General features: G+C 40.7%; 2 protein-coding genes and 1 long non-coding RNA gene across 3 annotated transcripts in view; 1 reads left to right on the top strand and 2 right to left on the bottom strand.

Moving 5' to 3' along the window:
- LOC141760402 (uncharacterized) overlaps positions 1-12,996 on the top strand; it is a 135,931-nt gene that overhangs the window by 37,424 nt on the left and 85,511 nt on the right. The window lies entirely within an intron of this gene.
- The window catches only part of LOC141761187 (uncharacterized), a 36,256-nt gene that overhangs the window by 18,172 nt on the left and 5,088 nt on the right, over positions 1-12,996 (bottom strand). Inside the window, exon 4 of the mRNA XM_074624517.1 lies at positions 7,656-8,801. Within this exon, the coding sequence (XP_074480618.1) occupies positions 7,656-8,801 (1,146 nt within the window). The remainder of the gene's footprint in view (positions 1-7,655; positions 8,802-12,996) is intronic.
- LOC141760431 (uncharacterized) lies at positions 1,998-4,975 on the bottom strand. Its single transcript, XR_012592359.1, has 2 exons — positions 3,480-4,975; positions 1,998-2,951 (listed from the first exon to the last, which is right to left on the bottom strand). It is a non-coding gene; the product is annotated as an uncharacterized LOC141760431 (long non-coding RNA).

The raw sequence follows: 12,996 nt of genomic DNA, 5'->3' as shown, positions 1-12,996 counted from the left end.
CCAGCCTTTGGAAAATAGTCACTATGCACAAAACATTTGCAAAACCTTACAGGCGTATTTCAGACGACATGTTGTCGCGGTAGGAAAAGCACAAGTGTAAATAATAAAATGAATGATGGCTGAATTTCATTTAGTTGCTTCAGTTTCAGGGTCCTGGTATTGTTCATGCTGGCTCACTGTCATACTGTCATGGCTTACTTGGATACTGGAATAGAACAAAACCATTGTTAAAGTTATTAGTGACACCTGTGCTTTTCCTTTTATGATAGGTCTGATGATGTCAAGACATAATGGGCTTCCTTTTGTGCAGTCGTGTTACCTAGTGCTGCTAAACCCTTGCTATGAAACCTTGGCTGGACATGATAACTATTAAAAACTATTACATCAGAATTGTTTGCGTTTGTTTTTCCTCTCTGATTGCTTATGAGACTCTTAAGTCATTTTTGAAGTCCCGGTCTCATTTATAAAACAGTGCGTAGGATCCATACTAAAAATGTACGTGCGCACAAAAGCCGAAAATGGCGTGCGCCAAAAAAAAATCTGACTTATAAACAATGCGTACGCACACATGCAGGCAACGTTTCCTTTATAAATCACAGTCCACCTGGAAATGTGCGCACGTGGATCCGCCTCATATTCCGCCCTTTACACGCCCACATTCAACCATAAATGGTCGATGCAAAGCACCTCATGAATGTTTCTGCATGTGAATGAGCCTGTTGATCAGTGGTTCTTTACGGTGAATCACGAAGACTACCGAGAGGAAGACCAAGAAAAGGAGTTTTTCTGACACAGAGATGGAGGTGTTTGTAGGTGAGGAGGTCTCTGAACACTCGTTCCCTCCTAATCCTACCATTCACGTCACGTAGTCCTCAGTGCCGGTATAACCACCATGCAGCATGTTACCAGTGTCACTGCTGTGTTTATATGTTTACAGCAATTAGACTGATCCATTCACAACTTTCCAAAATGATCAAGACAATCAGTAATATCCCCCACCTGGATATCATTAGAAAAAGGTTTATTGTACTTTTTACTCCACTACATTTATCTGACAGCTTTAGTTACTTTACAGATGACAGTTTTTCATCCCCTTCCTGTCCAGTGAAAACCACGTATCTCCAGATGTGTTGATGTTGAATGTTTGTGGTAAATCTGTTCTATAGGACTAGTTGTTGGTATCCCTTAAGTTGCACACCCATAGGCCTGCTGTCTAGACTCAGTAGGGTGGTCAAGTGAGCGATGGCATCTTCTGGGTTATCAAGTGTGTGCCCTCTTTCCTCGCTGTTTCGCTGATAGGCCCACGACACCTCCAGAGGGTTCAGCAGTGATTCACGGCGTCCCAGATTCATCCAAATCATATATTATGACCAATTTATATACTGTATATATACAGTATATATAGAGTGTATATATATATATATATATATATATTATTAGTAGTATTATTATATTATGATCAATTTGTCATAACCCAGACTACTAAAGTATATAGTATATGTAGTTGATTTTCTATAAACTTTATTTTTGGACTGATAGTGGTTGATAAAGTCAAATAATACAGCATCAGAGGTAAATTCATTGCTTTCCCGTCGGGTCAGTGTTACAGGAACTCTTAGCCTGACAGTTAGCCTGCCCCGGACCAGGTTAGTTTCCCAGCATCAGTTGCCATAGTAACTGAGCTTGAACTATGTTGAATTTGCTTCATGGAACCAAATCAACTGAAAAAGAGTCAGACTAACTGAAATAAGCCCGGCTTATTTGGTAAAGTGGCTTTATAGAACAGGGCTCCACATTGTGATTATGACGCTGACGGATGGACACAGATTCTCTGGATACAAGTGTTCACTTCATATTATTGGACTGTTATCAGTAGCCAATGAGGAGAGGGAGCTCGGTAATATTAATGAACAGGAGAACATGATGTCATCGGCTTTACAGCGACACAAAGAGAAATGAAACACTTTTAGACACACAACAAATTACAGACACAAATATTTAGATTTATTAAAGTTTATTAATTCACTTCTGCTTTTAGGAACATTTGAAAATGTCAGTCACAGCTGCTGTGTGGGCTTTAACTACTGAGGTCATTTATTATCAGACTGCTGTAAGATAACTAATGATAATGAGTCCAATTAGCTCATGACTTAGTTTGAAAACAATGTTAATACTGAGAACGTCAATTACAACAGCTCAACAAATATGGATTGATGGAAACAGTTTCAAATGATGAGTCAAAGCATCTCTTTGTGTCGACTAATTTAATGAGAACATTGAAAACATCAAGTGAACAGCTCAGATTATTAAAGCACCCTGGCAGGATGCAAGTTCAACAGCAACAATCACATTTACTGACTAAACACAATGCAAACAGGCGTTACCATGGAAACAAATAATAAACATGTCTTCACCTCAGCTGGCGCCATCTTTAACCAATCTGCGTCTCTTTGCTTTCAGTCTGAACAAACCTCAACAGAGTCATTAACAAGAGAATATGTATGAAGCAGATAAAAACAATAATGGAATCACATCTGTAATAAATCATTTTAAAATCAAGGCTCACATACTCTCTTTGTTGAGCTTTTGACCATATCTATGTCTGGTAGGGGTGCGACGATTCACTCAGCTCACGATACGCTACGATACACGATATTGGGTTCACTACCCCGATACGATATTATTACAATGATTTAAACAAAACTTGAATGATGAAAATATATGACTGAAAAAGTAGCCTTTTATTCAAAAGACACAAAATGCAAAACAATGCTGTTGTTTGCCCTATAGTTTCATTTTTAAGGTATCAGTTCTTCCTCCTGTCCTCTGTCCTCAATCAGTCAGTAACAGTCCTTCCTTCTGTCCTCCTGTCCTTTGTCCTCCATCGGTCAGTATCACTCCTACTTCCTGTCCTCTGCTGATGTCACTCACTGCTGTAGGTAACGTTAGGGCTGGGGGGGGGGGGGGCTGGCTGACAGAGTTTATGTCAGCCAGCTGATCAGTTTACCAGTAAGATACATGACAAACTAACCTCAACAGTTAGACTACACAGCCTGCTGCCAGCTTTAGTTTCAGTCTTGTGTAGTCGAGGGTTACGCTGCTCCTATACTTTATGAAGATAATAAATTAATACCACGGAGGCTCCATAGTCTGCAGCCTCGTTAATCGCAGCACATCATCGCTTAACGCCTTCCATTCCACCCTTCACAATAAACTCCCCGGTGAAACACGGCTTACAAGAGGGAACTAAAGTCATTCACAACTCAACTAAATAACTTACACGTGTTAACAGTTAGCAGTTAGCTGCCGAGCTAACACGCTCTGCTTGTGTAAACAGCAGCGGAGGATGACAGACAGCGGACAGAGCAGATTGAAACGTTGCTTTCCTACATGTTTAACCGTTTCATCGTGTTTATGCTTGTTGAACAGGTGTAATAACATATCTTGACTTTACACTTATAAAGTTTTATTGCACTTACTAACAGCAACGAGTGTAGCGTCAACTCGTCTCCACCGCGGCCTCTCTGATCAGCTCTTCACTGACTGCGCTGTATGTTGATGTGTGTTGAGCTCCGACACAGACATGGAAAGGAGGCTAGGTCACGGGCAGAAATGGCTCTCGGGGTATGACACATGCGCAATGTAACTGAAGCTGCGGCCGTGCGTTGCGATTGGTTCAATTTCAGCGAGGGCAGACCAGATTTTTCTGTGCATGTGTTGTACCCCAAAGATATGACGCGTACTCAGCCTCCTTCCATAGACCTTGCAGAGCAGCAGGAAGAGGCTGCAGCTTTAACCCCGGAGCCCGTATGTACGTAGTATCTATTATGCCCTGATATCGCGATTCAGTTTTTCATCTCGACGATACATATCGTCTCGTTTTTATATTGCGAAATTTCGTGGCACGATATTTCGTCACACCCCTAATGGCTGGGGCAACAGATTAATAATCAATCATTAATTAATATAAAAATATGTATCTATAATTAATAACTCAATATTATGAATCATAAACCCCTGAATTGTTGCAAAAGGTGAAGGAGAGTGATGGCACTCAGCTACACACACAATTAGTTTTAATATAAGAATGCAACCTTATATTCAATTTAATTATTCAATTTAGGACGCCACCCAATTTTGGAAAAACAGGAAAAACCTCAAAATGTGATATTAATCATTGAATCTCATAATCTCAGGGATACTACAGAGTTCTTGAGCATAGTGAATAGTGATTGGAGTTGTTTTATATACACACACATCAAATAATCAAGTTCTTTATAAATGAAATGTTTAACTAACTACGTGACTAAACTACTAGCAGAAAATAAGTGAATAAATGATAAAACAAAAGGAAAAAGGAATAGAATGATAAAGGATGAATGAAGGAATACAGCGAATACAACTATTAACATTTATGAATAGAAACAAATCAAATGTGACCATGTCAATTCAGTGACTGATATCTCTGTGTATCAATTAAATCTAGTTTTAAAGGTCACATATTATGCTCATTTCCAGGTTCATAGATGTATTTTAATGTTGCACTAGAACATGTTTACATGCTGCAATGTTCAAAAAACCCTTTATTCTTCTCATACTGCAGCCTGAGTCTGCCTGCCTCAGAGCCTAATTCAGCCTCTGTCTGAAAACCACTGATTCACAGCCTGTCTCCTCCCACTCTGCTCTGATTGGTCAGCGTTTTCTGTCAATCAAACGTCCTCAACAACAACAGCGTCACCCTCCCCCTCCCTCCCGGAGCAGCTCTCTAGAGAGAGACGAGTGGAGAGAGAGGAGTGGAGGGAGAGGCAGCTAGAATAGAGCTTATAAACCACTTTAAAGTTTATAAACCAGAAACTTCACCCAGCGCACGTTACCGGAGGAATCTGATCAGAAATCGGCGACACATGATGAACATCTGCGGTCCAGATTCCAGGTTTTCCTGACGGTTTCTCTCAGGTAAATAATACTATTTATAGCTCTGTTAGTTAACTCAGTGTTTACCTCATGCATCAACTCTGTAAACCGTAAACATACACTCTGTTTTACGTCTGTCTTTACAGATCCATCTGTGAGAAATGACCGACAGAATCATCCCAGAGGAGAGCAGATAGCTGAAAGCAGATGGGAGATACAGAGCTAACCCGTTAGCATGTAGCTACATGCTAACGGGTTAGCTACATGCTACCGCTATGAGACGGTGTGTAAACACAGCGACCATCAGGGTGGAAAATAGAAGATGTGAAACAGTAGTCAGTTCATTATTTCTGCTAAAAGATAAATGTATGGAAGATCAGAGTAATGGTATATTATTTACAGTAGTAGCTGTCTCTGTGTTACCATGACTACAGACCACCGGAGCTTAGCTTACCATAGTTTACCAGAGCTGAAGACTTTCTCCTGTACCATGTCACATAACTAACTAACAGGTGAGATGATTACAAATGCTGTGAATAATTAATATTGTCATCTGTCAACTCAAATAAAGTTTGACTGTGAAACAGAAATGTGTTGTGTTGCTTACAAGTCACTATTTACTACCTGTACTCTTCTACATGCATGACATCAAATATATATAATATATAAATATCATCTGTTTAAACAGTGTAATTACATAAAGCCTTTGTGAAAGAACATGTTATATTTAGATGATGGGAGTACATGAAGCCTGTTCTGCTGGTTCTTGCAGACTAACAGTAGGAGCTACTTTGCTCAAGTTCGGTTGAGGAGGAGAGACAGTGACGCGCTGTGGGGCGGGGTCAGCTACTGAAGGTTCTCTCTGGTTCGACCAGGAAACCCTTACATGGCTCGCATTTCTCAAATGACGTCAGAATACAAGGAAAAAAGCGAATTTTTTTTCTGCACCCATTTCCGGACAAACGGAGGAGGAGAAAAAGAGAGAGGATGGTCTTTTATGATACTATGGTGGCCTGTAGACACACTGGGGACAGATATTGATGTTTAAAAGACATGGAAAAGTGCATTTTGCATAATAGGTGACCTTTAAGTATTAATGCACCGTTCAGCAGTTGAGAGTTTAAGAAGCACCAGGGAATATTGTGAAGCAGTTTCACGTTCTAAATTTAGGGATGAGACTATTTTAGGTTTAAAGCTTATTGATGAATTTCTCAATTATTCTTATATCTAATATTAACTATAAATTTCTTTAACAAAACTTATTTACTAATTGGATCTAAATTTGTTTAGTAGCCTAATCATCAAACTCTTTCACATCTGAGAATGTATATATATCACCTGATGTTTCTGATGTGCAGATGGGAGGTTGTTCTGGTTACCAGGAGTGGTAACAGGCTCCGTCTGGACCTCGGAATTCTGGATCTGTTGGATCCTACGGGGCGAACTCGGCTTGAGTCGTTTTCCTCCGTCTCCATCTCTCTCTGGTGCAGCGAGTCTCTGAGCCATTTCATCTAGCATCATCGTCTCCTACCATCATTGCCTGTTGAAAATGTCCTCTATACTAATTGTCCTTGGACAAATCCAAACTACATTTTAGTAGAGATAAGAGTCCACAGTGGGATTAAAGTTGGTGTCAGCTAGTCTCTTTTAGGGCGCTTTATGATGGCCAATGGTGGAGGGATGTTTATGTAAGTTTCTAAGGAGATCTTGAAGGGTCAAAGGTGGTTTGGGTCAGTGGCCTGGTTTAGTGGTCATGTAGGAGAAAAGGGATCTTCTCATCTCAATGGTTGCTGCTCGCAGGATGTTGTAAATCCATGATGTCTTGTTGGCCAGCATTCCTGGGGGTTGAAGGAAGAGCTGGTCTTGTATCTGGAAGGTTCTACTATCTGCATTCGAAACATGCAGAGACATTTACTCCAAATAATATGTGATTATATCAGAAGTTCACCTAACACCTCCAGAAGCAACAACAGGGAGGCAGTGTAGTGAACGGAGAACGGAGAAGAGGAGTGGTGTGGGACAACTTGGGGAGGTTTAATAGCAGGTGGGCAGCAGCATTCTGGGTTAGCTGCAGAGGTCTGACGGCAGGAGCTCCAGCAAGGAGGGAGCTGCAGTAGTCCAGACGGGAAATGACAAGCACCTGGATAAGCTCCTGCTTTTTCTCTCTGTTCATTCTTCAAGGAAAAAGATGCATTTTTCATTTCAGCTGAAACATTTCAAAGTGGAGCTGACATGTCTTCACCTCAGCTGGCGCCATCTTTACTTAGCACTTAAACTTCATCAGTTGTCATCACATGACGCTAGTCCAGCACAGTCACATGGTAACAGGTGGTTGTATTCGGGGGGAGATGGTAACCTCTGTCTCTGTTCAAAGATGGTCTCTGGTGTCGGATGTGAATGTCCTCCTTGATCTTTCTCCAGCTATCGACTCGTGGATGGATTATTGAACGGGTCTACGGGGTACAGGCCCAGGGGATCGACTACAGTCAAAAGTTTCTGGTCTTCAAAAAACAATTCATCCAGAAAATACTCAGCAGATTAATGGATAATAAAGAAAAAAAATATTACAGGAATAAAGGCCAGTATGAAGTCATAGCGACAATAAAATACATGCTGTTTAGAACATAAAGTTACTGTTGGTCAGACTTCAATGTGGAGAGAAGCTCAGAATAACATCACAGCTATCAGGGCATGGGGAGGAGGCAGGAGGAAACAGCTAGCTGGGCTCTGAAACATGTTCACAACGATGCAGTGTGAATACATTGGTGTTTTTTAAGGGAACTACGGTGAGAAAAGGTTTTACCACATTGGTCACACCAGTATGGTTTCTCTCCAGTGTGAATGCGTTGGTGGTTTTTAAGGGAACTACCCTGATTAAAAGATTTCCCACATTGGTCACAGCAATACGGTTTCTCCCCAGTGTGAATGCGTTGGTGGACTTTAAAGGAACTACTAACTGAAAAAGTTTTCCCGCATTGATCACACCAGTACGGTTTCTCTCCGCTGTGAATGCGTTGGTGGACTTTAAGGTTATCAAACCGAGAAAAGGTTTTATCACATTGGTCACAACTGTAAGGTTTCTCTCGAGTGTGAACGCGTTGGTGATTTTTAAAGTGACCACTCTGAGTAAAAGTTTTGCCACATTGGTCACACCAGTACGGTTTCTCTCCAGTGTGACTGCGTTGATGTCTTATTAGGTGACTCTGGCATTGGAAAGCTGACTCGCATACATCACAGCTGTATGGTTTCTCTCCAGTGTGAATGCGTTGATGAGTTTTTAGGGTACTCTGGCGCCGGAATGCTGCACCACATTCATCACAGCTGTAGGGTTTCTCTCCAGTGTGAATGCGTTGGTGTTCTTTAAGGTGACTACCATGAGAAAAGGTGTTCCCACATTGGTCACACCAGTACGGTTTCTCTCCAGTGTGAATGCGTTGATGTCTTTTTAGGTCACCTGATGTAGTGAAAGCTGCCCTACATTCATCACAGCTGTAGGGTTTCTCTCCAGTGTGAATGCATTGATGAGTTTTTAGAGTACTCTGGCGCCGGAATGCTGCACCACATTCATCACAGCTGTAGGGTTTCTCTCCAGTGTGAATGCGTTTGTGTTCTTTAAAGTGACTACCATGAGAAAAAGTTTTCCCACATTGGTCACACCAGTACGGTTTCTCTCCAGTGTGAATGCGTTGATGTCTTTTTAGGTCACCTGATGTAGTGAAAGCTGCCCTACATTCATCACAGCTGTAGGGTTTCTCTCCAGTGTGAATGCGTTGGTGGACTTTAAGGTGACTCCCCAAAGCAAAACATTTCCCACATTGATCACAGCTGTGTAGTTTCTCTCCAGTGTGAACTCTCTGATGAATCAGTCCCTTGCTTCTTCTCCATTTCTATAGCAACAGACATACAGAGAGAGAGAGTGAGAGAGAGGGAGAGAGTGAGATGACATGATGGAGCGACCTATCTAGAACCATAAATAATATTTAGAGCATGTCAGTGGAACATAACCCACAATGTTTGATTGATCACAACAGTTGCCCCCTTGACATTTCTTAATTATCAGTCAACATCCCCATTATTGAGTTGCGTTATGGGAAACGTAAGACCCAGTATTGTTGAAGCTTGACCCATACCATGCACTAAGTAAGGATATCTTCACCTCTGCTGCAGAGATTTTTATTTTAATTTGTCTCTCTTTCTGTCATCATAGTGTATATAATTAAAATAAATTCTATCTCATACAGCTGTGCATGCACTGCAAGTACCAGCTGCTCTAACTAAGTACATCCACTTTAATTATCACACTGAGCGCAGACAGGACAGAAACTGACAGTCTGTCTAATAATTCATCTGCACTGTTTGTGTTGATAAGACATCAGCCTGATATCTGCAGACAGCCGGCTAGCTAGCGTTAGCTAGTTATCAGCCGACATCCACGGTTTCACATCTCAGTCTGAGATAATCTCAGATCAACAAACACAAACAGAGCTCAGATCAGTCTCAGTCTTTCTTTTTCAGTCTAGCCTTTTCATTGATGAGATCTCTAGACTTTATTTTACCCAGCAGCACTACTGAGTAAAAAGGGCTCCTCTACAAATTTTCACTGTCGATTCAACAGGATAACTGTCCAAAATCACATGATTAAAAACACAACGACAAAATATTTCCCTGCTCAAGTACTGTTAGTTTGCTGACGGAAATCCTGAAAACCTGTTTTCCAGAGATGTTATTTCTGTGTAATAAGCTCTTAATCACTCTGATGTTCATAAGAATGGCTACAGAACTTCGTTCATCACTGATGAACACAACTGATTTTTTTTTTTTTTTTTAATTTCATTACATTTATTTAGCTGACGTTATTCAAAGCGACTTACAATATGGGCATTTCAACCATGAAGATATTACCCAAGAATTGTATGAATCATGCGAGTATACAGAATTCATCCAATAGGCAAACTGCTTTGACTGTTACATATTGAAAGAAGAGAGAGTTTATTTTAATTATTTCTCCTTATGGGCCAAGATGCAGTCTGAAGAGGTGTGTTTGCAATCTGCGACAGAAGATGTCTCGGGTTACTGCTGTCCTAATGTAAGTGGGGAGCTTGTTCCAAAACTGTTCAGCTCTTTCATTTCAAAACAAACATAATGCAAATATTTTAAATCTGTTTTCATGTCCTTATTGTAATTTTTTTCTAATCAATATTTATGTGTTTTGCAGTACAGTGTTTGTTATTATTGTTTTTATTTTTCTTACTATGTTTATTGTCATGCACCAAAAACAAATTCAACAAATTCCTTGTATGTGTAAACCTACTTGGCAATAAGCCTAATTTTGATTTCTGCTATTCTCTCTTTTAGCTGTTTTTGGTCTCTACCAACTCCTGAGGATTCACCAGCTAGTCTCTAACTGTGTCAGTCTGTTGTTTGATGCTGAGCAAGTAGTGTACAGCGTATCTGAGCAGGTAGTGTATAGCGTAATCAAGGAGGTAGTGTACAGCGTACCTGAACAGGTAGTGTACAGTGGTGATGGATAATGAATTTTGCTTTGCCAATGACCTAAATACTTTCTTTGCCAGATTGGAATAACTACACAATTCTGATAAGTGCACTGAAATACTTAAAACTATTATACCCACTACCTCAGACAGAATTGCCATCACTGTCGAAGATGTTAGGAAAACATTTGGTGTACAAATACCAAGAAAGCTGCTGGACCGGATGAATGCAGCGCTTTCCTTTTGAAGAACCTTGCAACTGAGCTGGCATCAGTGTGGCAACCAATCTTTTAGGCTTCCGTAGACACGCACATTGTCCCTCTGTCATGGAAAACTGTGCACATAAAACCATTAACCAAAATTCCATGTCCTAAAGAACATAAGGATTTTAGACCAATAGCCCTTACCTCAGTGATTATGAAATCTCTAGAAAGAATTCTGCTGCAATATCTTGTCAGTATGATACGACACGATACACTTTATTGTCCCCTTGGGACATTTTTTTTGGACTCAGTGCTGCACACCATCAGCTGCCTCCACAGCAGGATCAATAAATAGAAACAAACAACAATCCACATGTAAACGTAGAAACACAAACAATGTAAACCACAAACTACATACTGTATGTTGCACATTAATCATATTGCACAAGATCTATATAAAAACAGAATAAATAAAAGATGAAAATAAGAATACCTTGATGCTATTACACCATCCTCAGCCTCAAGAAACATTATTTAAAATATAAAATTTTGATCGAGGTGGGCACAAACTAGTTCTTAACACGGTTCAGTTTGCATTTGGAGACTCTGTATCGTCTGCCAGATGGTAAGAGCTCATACTCAGAGTGTAGGATTTGAGATGGGTCCAACAATACTCTCTGTGCTTGCCTAAGAACAGACTGCTCATATATTGACTGGAGGGAGGGGTCGTCAGTCCTCCCCATAGCCTTCATAGCAGTCTGAACCAGACGAGCAAGCTGAGATTTCAACTGCACAGAGAGGTTGCCGTACCATGCCGACATGCCATACCTGAGGATGCTCTCCAACACAGCCTGGTAAAATAAAAGCATGATGTTATGATCCACCCCATACACCCTAAGTCTGCGTAAAAAATACAGTCTTTGCTGTAAACGAGAACACAAATTATCAACATGGGCTTTCCAGCTAAACAGGTTATCTAGGGCTGCATCCCAAAGCTCTTAATTTTCATTTCCTCGCTCCTCGATCCTCGCTTGAACCGGAAGTTGTTCTGGTGCGCCATCTTGAAGACCGTCCCAAAGCTCTTATTTGTGCACCGAGGAGTGAGGATCGAGGAGGCTTGCCGGAGGAGCCATGAGCGAGGATACACGAGAGTATCCTCCACAGAAGTCTTTTACCGACCGACACGCCCCCTTATTGGAAATCAGTTACTGATTGGACGCTGCTGCCGACCGGACTGATCTGATAACTTTACCTCTCAACATCACTGGAGTTTCAGACCGGAGTGAAGACAGATCACAGAGTAAACATGTTATATTTTAGTTGTCTTCTGATTCACCGTCTAGTTAAAATCTGTGTTAACTGTAGGTGTGAAAAGCAGCAGAAGGACCTACAGTATCTCTCCTTCACACACCGAGAGTGAAGCAGCCTGTCACTGAAAGAGCTTTATAAGACCTGACAAACTGACTTAAAATAACTTTCTGCATTTATTAGAAAGATTTTTCTTTTTATGATCTGTTATTTCCCCCGTTAACTTTTATTAATGATACTATTAAAGTCAGAGAGAGAAGGAGAGTCTGTCTGTCAGCAACAAACACCTTTTACATAATTTATCCTCATTTCCATTCAGTCACATGAGGCTGATAATTCCCGAACGTCGGATTTAATATGAATTACATCATTTACATTTTCCCTTTAGCCTAATAAATAATGTCCAGTGTTCAAAAGACACCAGTCATATTCTGAGTTATTAAATAATGAAATCACTATCAGAATATCAATAAATACTGACACTAATAATGAATAAATAATATAAAGATATTGTTCCAGTAGAGATGGTTCCTGGGCTTCTAAGCAGGACTCAGTCCTCAGTAGAAATACAGACCGCAGCTTGCACTCTATGTCTCTTAAAACGTATTTCCTCGTTTCCTCGTGTCTTTGCATGGTTTCCTTGCATCTCTCCATGCTTCCCTGGTGGGAGGGACTAAGACGCAAGGAAAAGACGCAAGTGAGGGAAACGGGGATGCAATTAAGAGCTTTGGGATGTAGCTTAGGTGTACACCAAGATACCTGTAGGAGCTAACCTGGTTAATCTTTTCCTTATGGATGACCACTGGAGTATGATCGCCCACTGACCTTGGGTCCAGCCCCATTTCCTCAGTTTTCTTTACATTTAAAATTAGGTGGCTGGCATCACATAACTGAACAAAATTCTGTACCTCAGTGAAATATGATGAGGGATCTGTGTCCTTGTGCAGCAGTACAACAAAAGACAAACTCGATCCATATCAATTTGCCTATAAGCAGGGTTGTGGTACAAAAGACGCTGTTGCCACTCTGGTTCATATTATTACGAAACATTTAGACGAACCAAATACCTATGCAAGAGC

Source organism: Sebastes fasciatus, chromosome 22 (assembly GCF_043250625.1).
Source record: "Sebastes fasciatus isolate fSebFas1 chromosome 22, fSebFas1.pri, whole genome shotgun sequence".
NCBI classification, from domain to species: Eukaryota; Metazoa; Chordata; class Actinopteri; order Perciformes; family Sebastidae; genus Sebastes; species Sebastes fasciatus.
The sequence above is the reverse complement of the archived record's forward strand: the minus strand, read 5'-3'. Positions and strand labels throughout refer to the sequence as shown.